General features: G+C 45.8%; 1 protein-coding gene across 5 annotated transcripts in view; it reads right to left on the bottom strand.

Annotated features, from left to right (window-relative positions):
* The window catches only part of CEP89 (centrosomal protein 89), a 75,686-nt gene that overhangs the window by 52,148 nt on the left and 7,332 nt on the right, over positions 1–16,206 (bottom strand). For 4 of the 5 annotated variants that reach the window (XM_078063801.1, XM_078063800.1, XM_078063802.1 and 1 more), the window contains 2 exons: positions 13,840–14,023; positions 4,607–4,709 (listed from right to left, as the gene is read on the bottom strand). In XM_078063801.1, the coding sequence (XP_077919927.1) occupies positions 4,607–4,709; positions 13,840–14,023 (287 nt within the window). Of the gene's footprint in view, positions 1–4,606; positions 4,710–10,828; positions 10,936–13,839; positions 14,024–16,206 lie in introns of those variants that run through there. The other variant, XM_078063804.1, reaches the window with a different exon arrangement.

The raw sequence follows: 16,206 nt of genomic DNA on the forward strand, positions 1-16,206 counted from the left end.
TACAAATACACATTCGGGATGAAGGCACTCCCTGAGGAGGGTAATCTTATGCCCTAGTGTGCCTTGTGCCCTTTGTCATCGTGAAAAGTTGGTTGTTGTTAGTTTCTACAGTCAATTTACAGAGCAAAAATAACTGGATGAAAATAAATTAGAAACAAATATGCAAAATCCAAGAGAATTCAGAAACACGGACAAAAATCATAAAAGATTATAAATCTACTTCCTGGTTCATCACAATTTGTACCAACACTTGAACGATAACCACTGAAGAAATTATTTTTGACCGAAATGTCATCTTGCCCCACTATCTGTAACTAAACATCTGATCAAATGTCCTGGGGCAGTCTAGACTGGCACACCCATTGAAATCCTGCCTTGTCTTTCCAAATACGGCCTAACAAAGCCTCCTCTACCTGCCACCTTTTCTGGCCGGCAATGTTGACTGCTCTCCTGGCCTTTGTGCTACTTCTGCCCTGCGCCTCCGCCCCGGACTACAGCTCCCCAGCTGCACGTCCTGCCCTGCAAATGGGATGGGAGGGGAGGGGCCCATGGCTCCGTCATCTCTGGCACACAGTAGGTGAGCATCTGATGAGCAAATGTTTAAACTGATACAAAAAGATTTTGCATTTTTATTTATTTTTTTTTTAAAGATTTTATTTATTTACTTGACAGAGAGAGACACAGCAAGAGAGGGAACACAAGCAGGGGGAGTGGGAGAGGGAGAAGCGGGCTTCCCGCTGAGCAGGGAGCCCGATGTGGGACTCGATCCCAGGACCCTGGGATCATGACCTGAGCCGAAGGCAGACGCTTAATGACTGAGCCACCCAGGTGCCCCAAGATTTTGCATTTTTATTTATTGTTCTTTTTTTTATTGTTTATTTATTGTTGCAATAGTCTTTGCTTTGGTACCTTACAATTCTGCATCAGACCTACTGCCTTCATATTTAATGAACTCTTGGATGTCTCTCCCCTTAAATTCTTCACCAGACGAAACTGGGGAAGGGGAGGGGATTCACGAAGAAGAATGGCAAAATGCTGCTGGCAATAGAGGGTGGGTGGTAGCCACACGGGATTTCCTCTGACCACTTTCTTTACTTTTGTACGTTTGAAAGGTCTCATGATAAAACGTTTTAAAAAGGGCAATTCAGGGGCGCCTGGGTGGCTCAGTCATTAAGCGTCTGCCTTCGGCTCAGGTCATGGTCCCAGGGTCCTGGGATCGAGCCCCACATCGGGCTCCGTGCTCAGCGGGGAGCCTGCTTCTCCCTCTGCTTGTGTTCCCTCTCTCGCTGTGTCTCTGTCAAATAAATATCAAAAAAAAAAAAAAAAAAAAAAGGCAATTCACCTAGTTTCCTAAAGAAAATCATCATCTCTATTGTATCTTAGTCACCAACTTTTCAGAAAAAAGAGCCAGACTCGGCATCACCCAAGTTCACTTTGGTACTTAATGTATGTACAGTACGTTGGGCTCTGGGTATATATTTTATTTCCTGTTTTTTCATTGATCATTTCTCAAAAACATTTCCAGACTCCTTCCCCTTCTCATTTCTACAGTCTGCCAGACAAGTGGTATAAACTATTCAGGTAACAGCAGAAGTCTCCCATCCTGGGCATCCTCCTGTGTACAGGATGCCACGTTAGGCACCACCCCCATCCTCATAGAGAAGCCACACCATGTGAGCACAGTCTTGCTGTCAAAAATGCTAGTAATACAGATAAATCAAAACTCCCCCATGATCCTAATCCTCTGAACCTTTCCCCTCCCAAGAGGTAACCATGGTTATCAACTGGGTATGTTTCCTTTCAGATATATTTGAACATATAAAACATTAAAAAGTCAAACACACAACCCCTCCTTCCACCTCCTTTATGTATAATAGACATTAGAGGATAGGGAGGGAGAATAACATGTGCATAGGTCCAGCGGCAGAAGGGAACATCATGCAGTTGAAGAAGTAAGAGAACCCCGGTGTGGCTGGAGAATGGCCAGCAGGTCTGGTAGGCTATAGGAAACCAGTGAAGAGATCTAAGTAAAAAGGGTGTGGGGGCCCATGGGGGGCAGACAGGGATACTACTAGATACTACTTCGTGTTTTGACAAGATTCTCTGGCTGCTACCACAGGAAGAGACAGTGGGCAGTCCATATGTACCCATATACCTGCTGGGTGTAACACACAACAAAGGGTCCTGGAAGCAGGCGGGCAGGGCGTGACTACATAGAAGAGCAAAGGGCCTAGACCGGCCTTGGAGACCCCAACATTTACTGGGCAGGGAGAGGAAGATGAGCCTGCAAAGGAGATGAAGAAGGGTTACCCAGAGAGGCATGAGGAGACAAGGAGCACGAGATGTCATGAAGCCAGGAGGGAGATGGATTTTAAGACAGCAGGAGCAATCCTCTGTGTGGAGGCTCCTGAGAAGCCACAGAAGATGAAGCCAGAACATCATCCACTGTGCCTGTCAGGATGAAGGTCAGCGGCTTGGGGGAGTCATGGAGACGGAGCGAGCCAAAGTGCAGTGGGTTCAGGGGACGCCGTCAAATGAGGGAAGGGAGAAGGTGTGTAGAGAGCTGTCTTTTGATAAATTGGGCGATGGAGGAGAAAGAGAAAGCACAGTGGGGTGGGAGGGCATGACTGGGATCAGAGGAAGGCAGGGGACAGTGTCCATGAATCTGGCAGCTCCAACCAAGGGACTGGTATCTCGACCAAACGACTTCAGCCTCTGGTCTCCTTGGCCAATTATTGCTGGGCGCAGGAGGGAGCACGGGGCTCACAGAGCTTCACAGCTTTGGCCTTTAGACAGGATTATCAGCCAGCACTTATGGAGGGTGCTGTGCTTCCCACTGTGACGGAATTTAATCCCTGTAAGAATCTGATGAGAGGTGCGCTCAGACTGAGCACAGGCGGGGTTAAATAACTTAGGAAAGCCTCTCGTAACCTGGAAATGACAGAGTCGAGAACCAAACCACTAAAAGCCAGAGATTCTGATGTGTTGTCCAAGGATCACCCACATCACACTTTCCAAAGTGCTTGTTAAGAACACAGACCTTGGGCCCCAGCCTAGAGCCACTGCATTAGAATTGGGGGCTGGCGTGGGGCCTTTTCCACAAGTGTCCAGAGGCTTTTAATGCCCACCACAAAGCAAAAGCCACTGCAGGAGCCGGACTCCTCCCCAACCGTGTGCTCCAGGCTCCTGTTAGCAGCGTGCCTCTCAGCTGCACTTCCCCTCCACCTGCGTACCTGCACCACCTGCCCCTTGCCAGGGGCGCAACGATGAGCTTCACCAGCAGAGGGCGCTGGAGACACACGGAGGAGGGAGGGGCCTGGGTGCCTCATCCCAGGGCTGTCTCCATCCCTCTCTCTGTCCTTTCTGCTCTCCGCCCGACCCCGCCCCCACGCCCCCGCACCCACTTCCCTTTCTCTAAATGGCCAGCCAGCACTTCCCACGGGTGGCTTCTTCCGGCACTCCCCTGGATAGGGCAGCTTTCCGGTGAGTTCTGTTAGCACGACACAGCTAACTTCTCCACTAGCCCGTGGGCCACTGCGACGCCATCCCCAGCATTGCATCTGGGCCTTGGGTGACCCTCCAAATGTGTTTCTTCCCTTGGGTGCCCTATGTATGCGTTAAGTGTAGGGGAGCGGCTCTTCCCTCTCTCTGCTACAGCTGTCTCCTCTAGACTTCTCTCTAGCCCTTCGCAGGCAACTGTGAAAGTTGATGATTCTTTGTATTAAACTTTCCCTGTTCAGATCACCATGTGCTTTCTGTCTCCTGATTGGATTCTGACTCACAATAACACACCAGGCCATGGGCAGCACAGACGTTAGAAAACGGATGGACATGTGTAAACACAGGGAGATATTCAGGGTGTGTGTAAGAGAAGAGGCAGGTAACAAAATGATGTGTTTGTTACACCTGCATACATCCTAAATTGTTACAATTATCTACGACAGTACAATTACGTGCATTTATGTATTTCTGCATTTCAAGGTTTTTGGGGTTTTTTGACAGTGAGAAAGTATTACTTCTGTAATTTAAAAAGAGACTTTTTTTTACACGAATTTAATATTCATATAGATTTTCCCACAGGGATAAAACATGCCACCTAACCAGCTGGTGTTTTCTGGTCCAGGTATTACAGGGCCAGCATTCTGTTTTCCAACTGGTCCCCGTGAGCCTGAGCAGCTCTGAGCGTCCCGACAAAGCAGCTGTCAGTGCCCACTGGGTGCTGGGTGTCCTCACCTGTACATGGAAGCCACCTCTTAGGAAGCGGACAACTGTTCTGGAGCCACGGGGAAGGAGTGTGTAGAGCGTAGAGCCTGAGCCATGATCCTCCCCGCCACGTGCCCTCTCACGGCTGACAGAACGGACAAAATGGACTCTAAAGTGAGCGCCTGATACGTTAGAGACAACCTAACATCCAGGCAAGCAGCCAGGGACTAACTTCTCTCCAGTGAAAACAGAACGCAGAATATTCCCACTTACAATCACAGGACCATGGTGTGGAGCTACAATGGCTATATGTTCAAAAAATTAACCAATATTTATTGCCACAAAATGCTTTTATATATATATATATATATGTATATATATATATATATTTTTTTTTTTTTACCTTTTTCTTGTGTACGTTGTGTTGTAAGAGGCGAGCATGGAAACCCATCCTGGTCAGAAATATTTTCGTCATCTTCACTGTCCACCCCATGTGACAGTGGGACCTTTTTGTTACAAAAGACAAAAGAACATGTGATAAATGTTATCTGTATCAAATTTCCTCCTACCAAACTCAAATGTCTTATTCCATACCTCCTCCACAGCCACCTGCCGCTGAGACACAAAAGGACCACACCCAGCAGGGCTGGAGGAAACCTCAGGTCCCTCCGGAAAAGCCTGGTAGCAAAGGCAATGCCATCCAAGCTATGCTTAGGCCAAGGAGAACTCTGCGTCCCACCCATGTCACCTGGGCCACTTGCCTTCCTCACTCCTGCCAGGGACCAGCCCAGGAAAGGGGGCTGCACCTAGCCCGCTCAGCACAGCACCCAGGACCACTCTAGCCGGGTACTGATGTTAGCCATCCCTATGTGGGCTGAGAACTGCCGAGCTGCCCCGGGAGAAGCCTCATCCAGGTCACTGTGTGGGCTCGAGGCCTGTCAGGTCTGCTAAGTTTGCTATCTGTGTGAGTTGTGTAAATGTTTCCTGAGGGAACAGAACCCTCCCCGCCACTGTCCTCTGAGGGTGTCCTACATAGGTACCCTGAATGGTGGCAGGGCTGCAGAGCTGGTCCTTACAGACCTCCCCGTGAGGAGCCTGAGACAGTCCCACTGGGGCAGAGGCTGTCTGAGGGGAAGAGCAGTGAACCAGGTCTTGTACAAGAAGCCATGACTGGCACTCTCTGGGCTGCTGTCCCTTCTGCTATCCTGACTCTTCAGTGAAGTCTTGCTTATGTGATAAGCCGGGCCTTGCTGTGCTGTGGGCAAATGGAGGGCCATTCCCAAGGCTGACAGAGAACTGGCAGCACTGACTGGCAAGATGTCCACCAGAAGGGGCGTTTCCAAGCCGAGAGCTAAGGCTGTTAGGCCCACCGGGCTCTGGGAACAGGGCTCCAGGGTAACCCCGCTCAGGAGGGCGCACAGGTCTCCCACTCTACTTAGCTTCTGAAGGAAGAAAAAATGACTTCTCCACTCTTATCTCCTGGGAACCAACTGCCTGGTTCACCCCGTCAGAGATCTATTAAGTGACTCCCATCAAGGAAATGGAAAGTACTAAGGGGCCTCAAATATCGCCCTCTCTGCTAGTCTCTGAGGGCGAAGGCTGAGCCCATACAGGCCCTAGATTGTACCTGTGCCACACATGGGTGTCTAGGCGCCGTACGGGTGCACTGGAAATACGTGTGTGTACACATGGCGCTTTCCAGCTCCCTGTTCAAAGAGCGCCAGACAAAACAAGCCAATATCCAGCATCAGGAAAACGAGGAAGTCCCCGAATGGTAGCGCTGCACAGCGGGCTACTGTCAGCCTGGACAGTGAACCGAGCACCGTGGCACACGACAACTGAAGACCCTCAAACGCTCCAAACAATACAGGCTGTCCTGACTAAAATCACAGTGTTTTCAGAGTAGGCAAAACTAAGGTGATTCTCCAAGAGCTGATCAGCTCTGGGAGTCAGGGCAGTGGTGAACTCTGGGGAAGCAGTGACCTCTTCTCTGTCACGAAGGGAACCTTCTGGGGTACTAGTAATGTCATTTTTCTTTTTAATCTGAGTGGTAGCCAGTTTATGAAATTTCATTGAGCTGCACATTTATGGTATGTACCTCTGTGTATAGTTAATACACCGATTAATAAGCCTAAAGAATTTGTGACCATATCTTAAAAACCTAATTTAAAAGTTTGAATTTAAAACATTTTTTAAACTGCCAGATACTTCTGAATATGAAAATTACCTTGGTAATTCAAACAAAACCTGAAGAAGAAATGGAAGGAAGAAGCAGGCCAAACCGGCCGCAGCGCTGACGTTAGAGGTGCTAGGAATGGCCTGTCCGCACGTGCCCGCAGCACCTGTGCCAGGCTCCTTCACACTCTTCCTGGGTGGTCTAGCACCCCAGATTTGAGAGAGGAAAATGTACATGCTATAATACCTAGGGTAATTGTAGGTGGGGAAGAAAGGTATAATTTGCAACCTCGTAGAGGGAAAGAAATCAAACTGAAAAAATCATCAATTCAAAGGAAGGCCAAAAAAAAAAAAAAAGAATTAAGGGGAGAGATAGAAAAACTGAAGATGACAATGTTAAACTCAAATATATCCACATACACCTTAAATATAACAGGACCAAACGGTTCAGTAAAAAGACAAAGGAAAAGTTTGTCAAACCTGGTTAACAAAAAACTATATGCTACAGTGATAAATGGAGGAGTAGTGTGGTATGTGAATTATATCTCAGTGAACTTGTTTTAAAAAATGATATGCTCTTTACAAGACACAGATAAACATGAGGACAGAGAAAGGTTGAAATTAAAGGATGGAAAAAAAACAGATCATACAACCATCAAACAGAAGAAACATGGAAAATGTCATACAAAATAGATGTTAAAGCCAAACACATTTTTATGGACAAAAAGGTTCACTTTATAGTGACAAAATATCCAATTTACCAGGAAGATACAGTTTTAAACCTGTACACACCTAACAATGTGGTTGGATGCAAAGGAACACATGTTCTGGGATTTCACGCATATAAAGTTCAAAAACATGCACAAGTGATCAGCGATGTCAGAAGCCTTCTATTACTTGGAGGAGAAAACCTGCCAACACAGCAAGGAAGCTGCAAGTGTGTAATCTTTTTTTTTTTTTTTTTTAAGATTTTATTTATTTGACAGAGACAGAGATAGCGAGAGCAGGAACACAAGCAGGGGAATGGGAGAGGAGAAGCAGGCTTCCCACTGAGCAGGGAGCCCGATGCAGGGCTCAATCCCAGGATCCTGAGATCATGACCTGAGCCGAAGGCAGACGCTTAAAGACTGAGCCACCCAGGCACCCTGCAAGTGTGGATTCTTATAGCTTCAAGAGTTTGGCGGCTGGGAGACCAACTACCTGGGTGGAGTCCCCACTATTCCTTGGCCTCCAGCAGAGATGAACCCGAATGACTGAGGGCCCAGCCCATGGGGCGTGGCCACCTTCCCGGATGCCTCTCCTCACATCAGTGATGCTAAGGTAAGAACCCCACCCCAGATACATCGTATGTTATCAGAGGTGGAGCAACAGGAGGGTCCAGCTAGCTCCATCTTGGGGTAAAGTCAAGAGTGTGGTAAGAATTTGCAGTGAACCAAGAACTAACTCTGGTTTTCTGGTGGTTTTGTTTTGTTTTTGTTTTTGTTTTTAAGTAGGCTCCATGCCCAACGTGGGGCTCAAACTCACAACCCTGCATCAAGGGTTGAATGCTCTACCAACTGAGCCAGTCAAGTGCTCCCAAGAACTAACTCTGGAAGGGGCAGTTCTGACGTGCAAGGTAGAAGGACCTCCGGAGGTCCAACACCATGCTTGACTAAGGGTTTGGGGATCCGTGTTTCCTCGCCTGCTGCATGAAGGAGGCCCCACACTGGAAGATGGCAGAGCTCACTCTCTCGGTGGCTTCTGCACATTGGCTGGAGTGACCACGTGGTGCCCTCCTTGCTATGCTGGCCTTCTACTGCTACCGATGGGGGTGAGGCTCCTGCAGAGGTGCTAGTACTGGTGGAGCAGAGTCAATAATCTCCATGCACAGAGACTGACGGGGGTATTTCTATCTGCACCTGGACATGGACATGCAAATGCAGAGACCACAGGAGACAAGCCACGGCAGGCACTGCTACATCGCCTGCTCAGTAATCGGTGCCCTCTTTTCTCCCTTGCTAAGAGATTCCTGATTTTGTTTGGTGCACATGGACTCAGCCCCAGGGTATGACCCATGGGAATCTTCTTCCCCTTGGCCAGTGACCAGTCAAGGGGTGGCCATGTGACCAATGAGACTCTGCTGGGAGGCTTCCAGAAAAAAATGTTCTCCCTAATAAATATAGAGCAGCATAATGAGAAGATCCTTGCACCACTTCTTCCTTTCTGCTTTGGGATCAGGAGCGGCTGCACCCACTGGTGACCATGAGGAGGAGGAGGCCAAGGGGATCTCAGGCAGCAGCCTTTGATAGACAGCTGAAACAATATTAGAATCTCCTGCCTTTTGACTTTGTTAGGTCAGAGAGTTAAAGGTCTACTATTTAAACCTTATGTTTATATATTCCATTTCTGCAGCCAAAAAAACCCCAACACAGATATCAAAGTGACCACAGAGGCTTCTCCTGGAGAGAAGAGGAGGACTGGAATAGGAATGGCAGGTTTCAGGACAAGCTCGCGCTTTCTGTGCACTATGCAGAGCTTTTATAAGAAACACATATTCAGGGTGGGAGGATGGGTTAGCCTGGTGGTGGGTATTAAAGAGGGCACGTTCTGCATGGAGCACTGGCTGTTATGCACAAACAATGAATCATGGAACACTATATCTAAAACTAATGATGTAATGTATGGGGATTAACATAACAATAAAAAATTAAAAAAAAAAGAAACACATATTCATGCATTACCTGTGTAATGAAAAGAAAAATTTAAAGAAATTGAAAACTAGGGAGACAGAAAGGGGACATTCCTAATCCTAAAGAGTAGCAAAAGAATGTCCACTATTTCTTGGCCTCCGGAAGATTCTAGAGAGGACTGGTTTACCCCTGCATGGGTCTCCATCCAAGCACATGGCAGACACTCAAATATCAGTTTGTTGGCAGGTGGTTGGATGAATACATGGACAAGTGAGCGAACGTATGGCACTTTATGACAAGATGCTCTGCAAAGCCACAAACACAATAGCAAGAAAAAGGACAGGAGAGCTTCAGTAACATTCTATTCATGAATTCTATTCAAAGATAGTAACAAGGCATTTACACTACACTCTCTTCCCTTAAAATCTACTGAAAGCAATCAACAGAATGGGGCGGGGAGAAAAAAAGAAAACTTAGTCAATGGGCAGAAAACAGCTACCAAATCAACAAAATTTGGAATGGAGAGAGAAGCCAAAAGCTGCCACACCTCCTCAGACTTCAGGCATGCAGATGCTTGAAAAACCACAAAGCCTCACAATTATAAAGGTCCACAGTAATGTTCTGACGGGTGCAATGAGAGCAAGGGTGCAGACGGGCCCAGGAAAAGTACAATCATCCCCACACAGCAGAAGCGAGGGAAGAAGAAGCTAAAGGGAGACACCAATGGAGAACCCACCTTTACTGTCCGGAATCCAGCTTCTATTCTCTCCAAGAAATGAAGGACAGCACAGACTGATATCAAGAACCCAAAGAGATACAGAAGACCAAGAAAAGTGACAAGGCAACAAAAGATGTTAAAAATAAACTGGTAAAACTAAAAACCAAAAGGAAAAATGAAACCAACACAGAGAAGGTAAAAGCTATACTAGAAGCAATAACACAGTGACAAAGAGATGAGGAGGGTACACAGAGCAAATCACAGAAAGTGACACTGCAAAGAAAAAAGAGGGACAAGTGATTACAGAAAATAGAACAGACATGGAAGACAAAGGACAGCTGACAAAGTATAACTCATGTTCCCCAAGGAGAATAAAACAAATAGATAAGCTTAGTCGATGATAAAACAAAATAGGGAAGGAAATGTTCCCTGAAAACAAAAAAGGGATATGAAAACCTGTGTCTGCAGAATTAAATAACAAACTAAATTTCTGGAAAAAAGGACAGATAGTAACACACACCGCAGTGAATTCTGGTGAAGTTACTGAACTCAGGATAATGAACGACCCTACTAAGGTGTCAGGCAGAAGAATCAAGTGACCTCAAAGGGAAAGGCAAGGGGGCCAGAGCTCCTTCCCGTCCCTTTGCTGTCTCTCTCTGCAGTCCCTTCAGAAAGGTTATGTCCCCCACCGACATGGTCTCATGCCACCCTATACCTTTCCTTTGTAACATTTATTGTAACTGTGATTGACTAACTGGTGATCGTGTGACTGTGGACTCTGTCTTACACAGCTTCTCCAGCACCCAGCACAATGCCGGGTCCTCACTGCATGCTCCATCACTGTATGTTGAATTACCAACCTACCCAGAGTGTCCTCCCTAACACAGTCCTTTCTGGGTGCAGAGAGGTTATCTGACTTACCCAAGCCATACGACTGGGAAGTCGAGAAGCGGGGACTTGAACCCAGGTCTCTGAATGCCCATGGCACTGTTCTGTCCACTGGACACCAGCATCGCATGAACTGACCACAAATTCACGCCCCCCACTTCCCCTCCAGCCTTACTTTTGGGTGGCACCAATAAGAAAACTGCTGAAAACAAGACTTGCTTTCCATGTTAGGCCATTTCTGAGCGGGTGCACACTTCACATGAAGATGTTTGCCCAACTACCCTGAAACACAGAGAGAGGCATGAGGTATAGATTTAAGTCCAAATCGCCTGATTTGGGTCGCTCTGTTTCCTTATCTTTCTAGTTTTGAAAATTGTTTACTTTAAAGGAAGCACGAAGGATAAAATTATAAATTACCTCAGATTAAAGAATGTCTATAGTAAACACAGAGAAGGCAAGTTTACTTCTTGACATTAAATGTACCCCACAGGCAGTATCTCCTTCAGAGCTGGTGCCATCGAGCGATTAAATAGCATTCTTACAGGCTCTACACACCCATTTTCCCCAAAGGTATATACTTTATAATCATTTCAATTTGAGAATATTTGGCCAGTCTAAGAAATAGTCTCAATAGGCAAAAGGACAATAAACACAAATTTTAATTCTAAACAAAAAAACTTGGTCGCTCTGGTCTGAATCCTGCCTCTGCCCCTGGATGGCTGGTTGGGTAACAACCTTGGGCAAGTCACTTACCCTGTTTCTTCACACACTTAACCCCGAGGGTGTGAAGTAAATGAAATGGTACATATAAGCTGCCTAGCCTATATTAAATGCTCAGAAAATGTCAATGTGCCTTCTTGTGCCTCTTGTGTCACCCCTGGAGCCCTCTCCCCACCCCCACTCCCAAAAACCTAATGGTAAGACTGTGGGAAATTGAAATCCCTTTCCAGCTTAAAGGGCCGTTTCATTCACGCCATCTGCAACTGGCCAGGACAAGGTACAGATCTGATAAGTCCTTCCAATTTGCAATCAGTTCCTAAAAGTCCACCTCTGACTCCTGGGTTGTATAGGGACGGCCTTCCTATTGGCTGGGATGAACAGAAATGGGGTGACTGGCATGCATACACTGCTGGTGGGAAGGCAAAAGGACAAAAACTGCTTTGGAGAACAATCTGGCAACATCTGCTGTGACCCAGCACACATAAGTGCATGGACCAAATGTGCAAGGAAATAATCCAAATGTTCATTGGTAGGGGCATAGGAAAAAAGGTGACGTGGATTCATCTCAAAACTGCAATGCTGAATGAAAAAAGCCAAGAGGTGGAATGACTGGTTCACTATGATGACCTATTTACAAAAAAAAAAAAAAAAATTGTAGGGGCACCTGGGTGGCTCAGTTGGTTAAGCGACTGCCTTCGGCTCAGGTCATGATCCCGGAATCCTGGGATCGAGTCCCGCATCGGGCTCCCAGCTCAGCGGGGAGCCTGCTTCTCCCTCTGACCCTCTCCCTTCTCATGCTGTTTCTCTCTCGCTCGCTCTCTAAATAAAATCTTTAAAAAAAAAAAAAAATTGTGCTGTATTTCTAATTGCTGACACTTATTTGTGGTAAAAGAATAAAAACACAGACTTCTAGAATGTATTCCAAATCCAAGAGCAGATGGCCTTTCAGGGAGGGAGACAAAGAAGATTTCAACCCTAACTGTAATTTCATTTCTTTTTAAAAAAATCTGAAACAAGAAAAGATAAGCTGTCAATAGTTGCTCATCTGGAGAATGAGAATATTAATGTGTTATATTACTTTCTACTTTTCCATTTGTTTTCTTGCTGGGTTATAGAAAATATAGACATTCAGCTTTAATATAAACTGAAATGTCAGACAGTTTTCCAAAGTGGTGGTACCAGCTCACACACCCACCAGCATTAGACAGTAACCTCACCAACCCTTGATATTGCTAGTTGTCTTGCTCTATCTTTCATATCTTAAACTAAAACAAAATTTCCCAACTGCACATGGGTCCTGAAGCCACCATGACAGACGTGCCTACAAAATAAAATATGTATCCTGTGAATGACAAAGGAGGTTGTTTAGGTTACTATAATCTCTTTCTTCTATGGGAAATGGGGTAGCAAGCTTTACTTCCAAAATAGTTGAGTGATAAACAACTCTGTCCGTAACCTCAGTGCAAAATACTAGCCAGAAAGTATGCAGACTGAGGGGCAGAGGGACTTCCCCTGCGCCCACGGCAGAACCTGCTCTGGGCTCGGCTGCCACCTGCCTGCTCCAGCCTCCTTGCTGTAGAGAAACCTCACTCTGCATGTTACAGTCTGCATGTGTTAGAAAGTGACGGTTACTTCACAGAAGGACTCCTCAAACTAAGCTCCCTAGGACCACTGAACATATGTTTCAATACAGTGGGGGGCACTCAATAGAAATATAATCACTCTGAATATCATTTGATGTTGCAAATCTATAATATCGTCACTATGAATAACACATGTTATAATGACGGTGAAAGAGAGAAAAGAAAAAGAAATTACGGTGCTGTCTTTTGCCGTTAAAGAAACAGCACTATCTAGTTTCCCGAACCCAGGGAGCACAGAGTTGAAACCAGAGCAGCTCGGGCAGTGGTGCAGGAATGGGCTCCATCAACCTCTCTGTCCCACGGTCCCTCCCGTGTGATGGGGCCGTCAATGCAACCTACCTCACTGAGGCAGTGGGGGCTAACTGCATGCAAGAGCTTGAAACAGAGACTCCCGTACAGTAAGCACTCAAAGAATGTCCTCTACTACTGAGATGAATGACGATATTCCTCTTGTCGGACATGAATTTGAAGAAAGGCTGCAACATGCTTGTTGATACTGGAAAAGTGACAGGAAAAGTAGCTTTGGGGGCCAAAGGAAAGAGCAGGTTTCCTTAGAACTGGCTGGAAATCTACATTAAGAATGTGAAGATGTTTATCTTCGTCTCTGAAGGCCCTGTCTTTGAACAATAAAGAAATAAATAACAATAAAGAAATCTGTGGCCTGACCAGATAAAAAAATGAGACTGTCCTTGTTCAAAAAATCAGCCCCCAGACAAGAGCCATTAAAGGCAGAAGACAGAAAAGAAAATCCTTACTGATGCACTCTACACAATTTGCGGTAAGTTAAGAGGGTGTAGAAGACATTCTGGAATGTGAGCGGCACCTGATTTCTGTGGGGCACGGCATACACAGCGTCACTGAGACCTCCCTCCGCTTTGCAAGCGCTGGCATCCGCCGACTCCCCGCAGCTCGAGAACAGCTGTGCGTCAGTGTCCTCCTCTTCCCTGTAGCCCAGCATTTCAAAGGACGGCAAAGAAGATCTTCTTGTCTCATGCTGCCAATTTGGTCTGCATTAGAAGGTCGGGAGCAAAATAAATAAGCAAGCCACTGAATACTTCATGTGTATTAGATGCCCCACCTCCAAGGCCCCACCTCCAAATTATTATAACCACCTTACGAAACATACAGAAGCTAAAGGATTAAGTCATCCACGATCCCATCTCCTTGTACACTCAGCATTTCTTTCTAGCCTCTTACGTAGGTTTTTCTAGTTCCTATCACTGCCTACCTACACAATTTGCCTCATTGGTAACACGTTTTTAAAGTCAAAACGTAAAAGGTGGGACCCAAGTAGATACACCAGTTTAGTCAGCCATTTTTATGTACTTAGGTTTTTTCCCTCAATTGTCACTGTTATAAATACCTCTGTTACGAACATCTACGTGCAAATAATCTCTTCCGTATTTAGGATCCGTCTTAGGAACCAAGTTAACTGTGCAGTAAACTGCTGAGTCAAATGGTGTGGCTATTTTGGGGGTCTACAGGCATACTGCACAAAATCATTTCACCAATCAGCTCCCCAACCTGTGACCACATTAGTAACAATTTTCCAAAACTTGGCAAAAGAACTTAAATCTTACTGTATAAATCTGCATTTCTTACCGAAACAATATATTTCCATATATTTGTGTGCAAGTCCTAATTCCTCTGTGGTGAACTGTCTATTCATGTCCGTTGTCCACTGATCTACTTTGCTTCTCGTATGTCTATTTAAATTTGAAATTAACCTTTTTATCTACAAAGTTCAAAACTGTTTTTACTGTATTTTTCCTATTCTATTAATTCCATTGTGGCTATGTAAGGTTTTTTTAACATACAGATGATTTAAAAAAAAAAACAACTTTTTTTTACCTTCTAAATTCTTAGCTTAGAAGGGCATTGCAGGCATCTCCCTCTGAGAGGTTTGATAAGAGTGGCTATAGGATTTCCTGGTCTTATTTATGTGTATGTACAAATTAACCCTTTCATTTAATAGGAATCCGTTTGGTATATGAACTAGGCAAGGCTCAAAGCTGATTTTTTTTTTCTACTACTGCTAATCACTATACTCGAATCCTTTCCTTCCCCTTTGCTCTGTGAGGCGGCCTTTATGAAACAGTCACCATGCATGCAAACCCCAGATCCCCTCAAGGCATCCACACACCACTTCTCTATATAACCAGTCCTACTGTTTTCACTACTTCAACTACTCGTTTTAAATATGAAGTGGCTAATCCAGCTCTCCCCGAGTCAAAATTCTCCCTTTCCGGATTTCCTCTGATGGTCTTAATCTGCTCATTCTTTCTAGTGAAGTTTAAGATCATTTCCTCATCTTTAAGTTCTAATCCAGCTGAAGTGAAATTCTTACCAGGAGGAAAACAGGCTATATTCAAACATCTCAAAACGAAGTCAAGATTAAAATGGGAACACCAAAAACATTAACATGTCCTAGAAGGAAATAAGCAAGCATTCATAGAATAGGGAAGGCCTTTCTAGATTTCACAATAATGTCAGAAACTACAAAGACTGATAAAAAGGTATGCAAAACAACCCCTCAAAAAAACAAAATTGAATAAACATGACAGATAAAAGGCAAATCTGGTCATGTATTCACCCAACCCCATCCCATAAGCCCTTAAAGCCCTCAGTGTCTTCCTGGTGTTCCTAGGGGGAGGGGGTGGGGAGGACCAAGCCTCAGAACAGGACACCAAAGGCATCACCAGGCTGGCCCCTGCCCACTTCTCCAGGCCATCTTGAATGACTGCCCACCTCACCCAAGTGCCCCCAGCCACAAACATCTTCCTTCAGCTGCTCACATGTGTCCTTGTGTCACGCTCCCTCTTCTCGGTCTTGAAAGCTCATCCGAGCCCCACACTGACCAGTGCCCGCAAGCCCCTGAGCCATTCCCAGGCACTCCTTGTACCTTCCTCAGCTCTGCTCTCAATGCTCTCTTCCTGAGGAGGAAACCTTCCTGACCGCCCAGCTCAAGCAACAGAGGAAATGTTGTTAAAGAAGAGAGAAGGTTGTAGTATGGGTGCCAATGAAGGTAAAATCAGTATGGATGTTCAGAGAGGGGCCACACAAGAAGCGGTGGGTGACAGCTCGCGCATCTAGCTTGTGGCGCAGGGGAGTCCTGTGAGGGGCTGAAGGCAGCCCTGAATTCGCTGGCTCTGCGCGGCCACGAAAACCAGCGCTTTCACGAGCCAAAATC

Source organism: Halichoerus grypus, chromosome 15 (assembly GCF_964656455.1).
Source record: "Halichoerus grypus chromosome 15, mHalGry1.hap1.1, whole genome shotgun sequence".
Classification (NCBI taxonomy): domain Eukaryota; kingdom Metazoa; phylum Chordata; class Mammalia; order Carnivora; family Phocidae; genus Halichoerus; species Halichoerus grypus.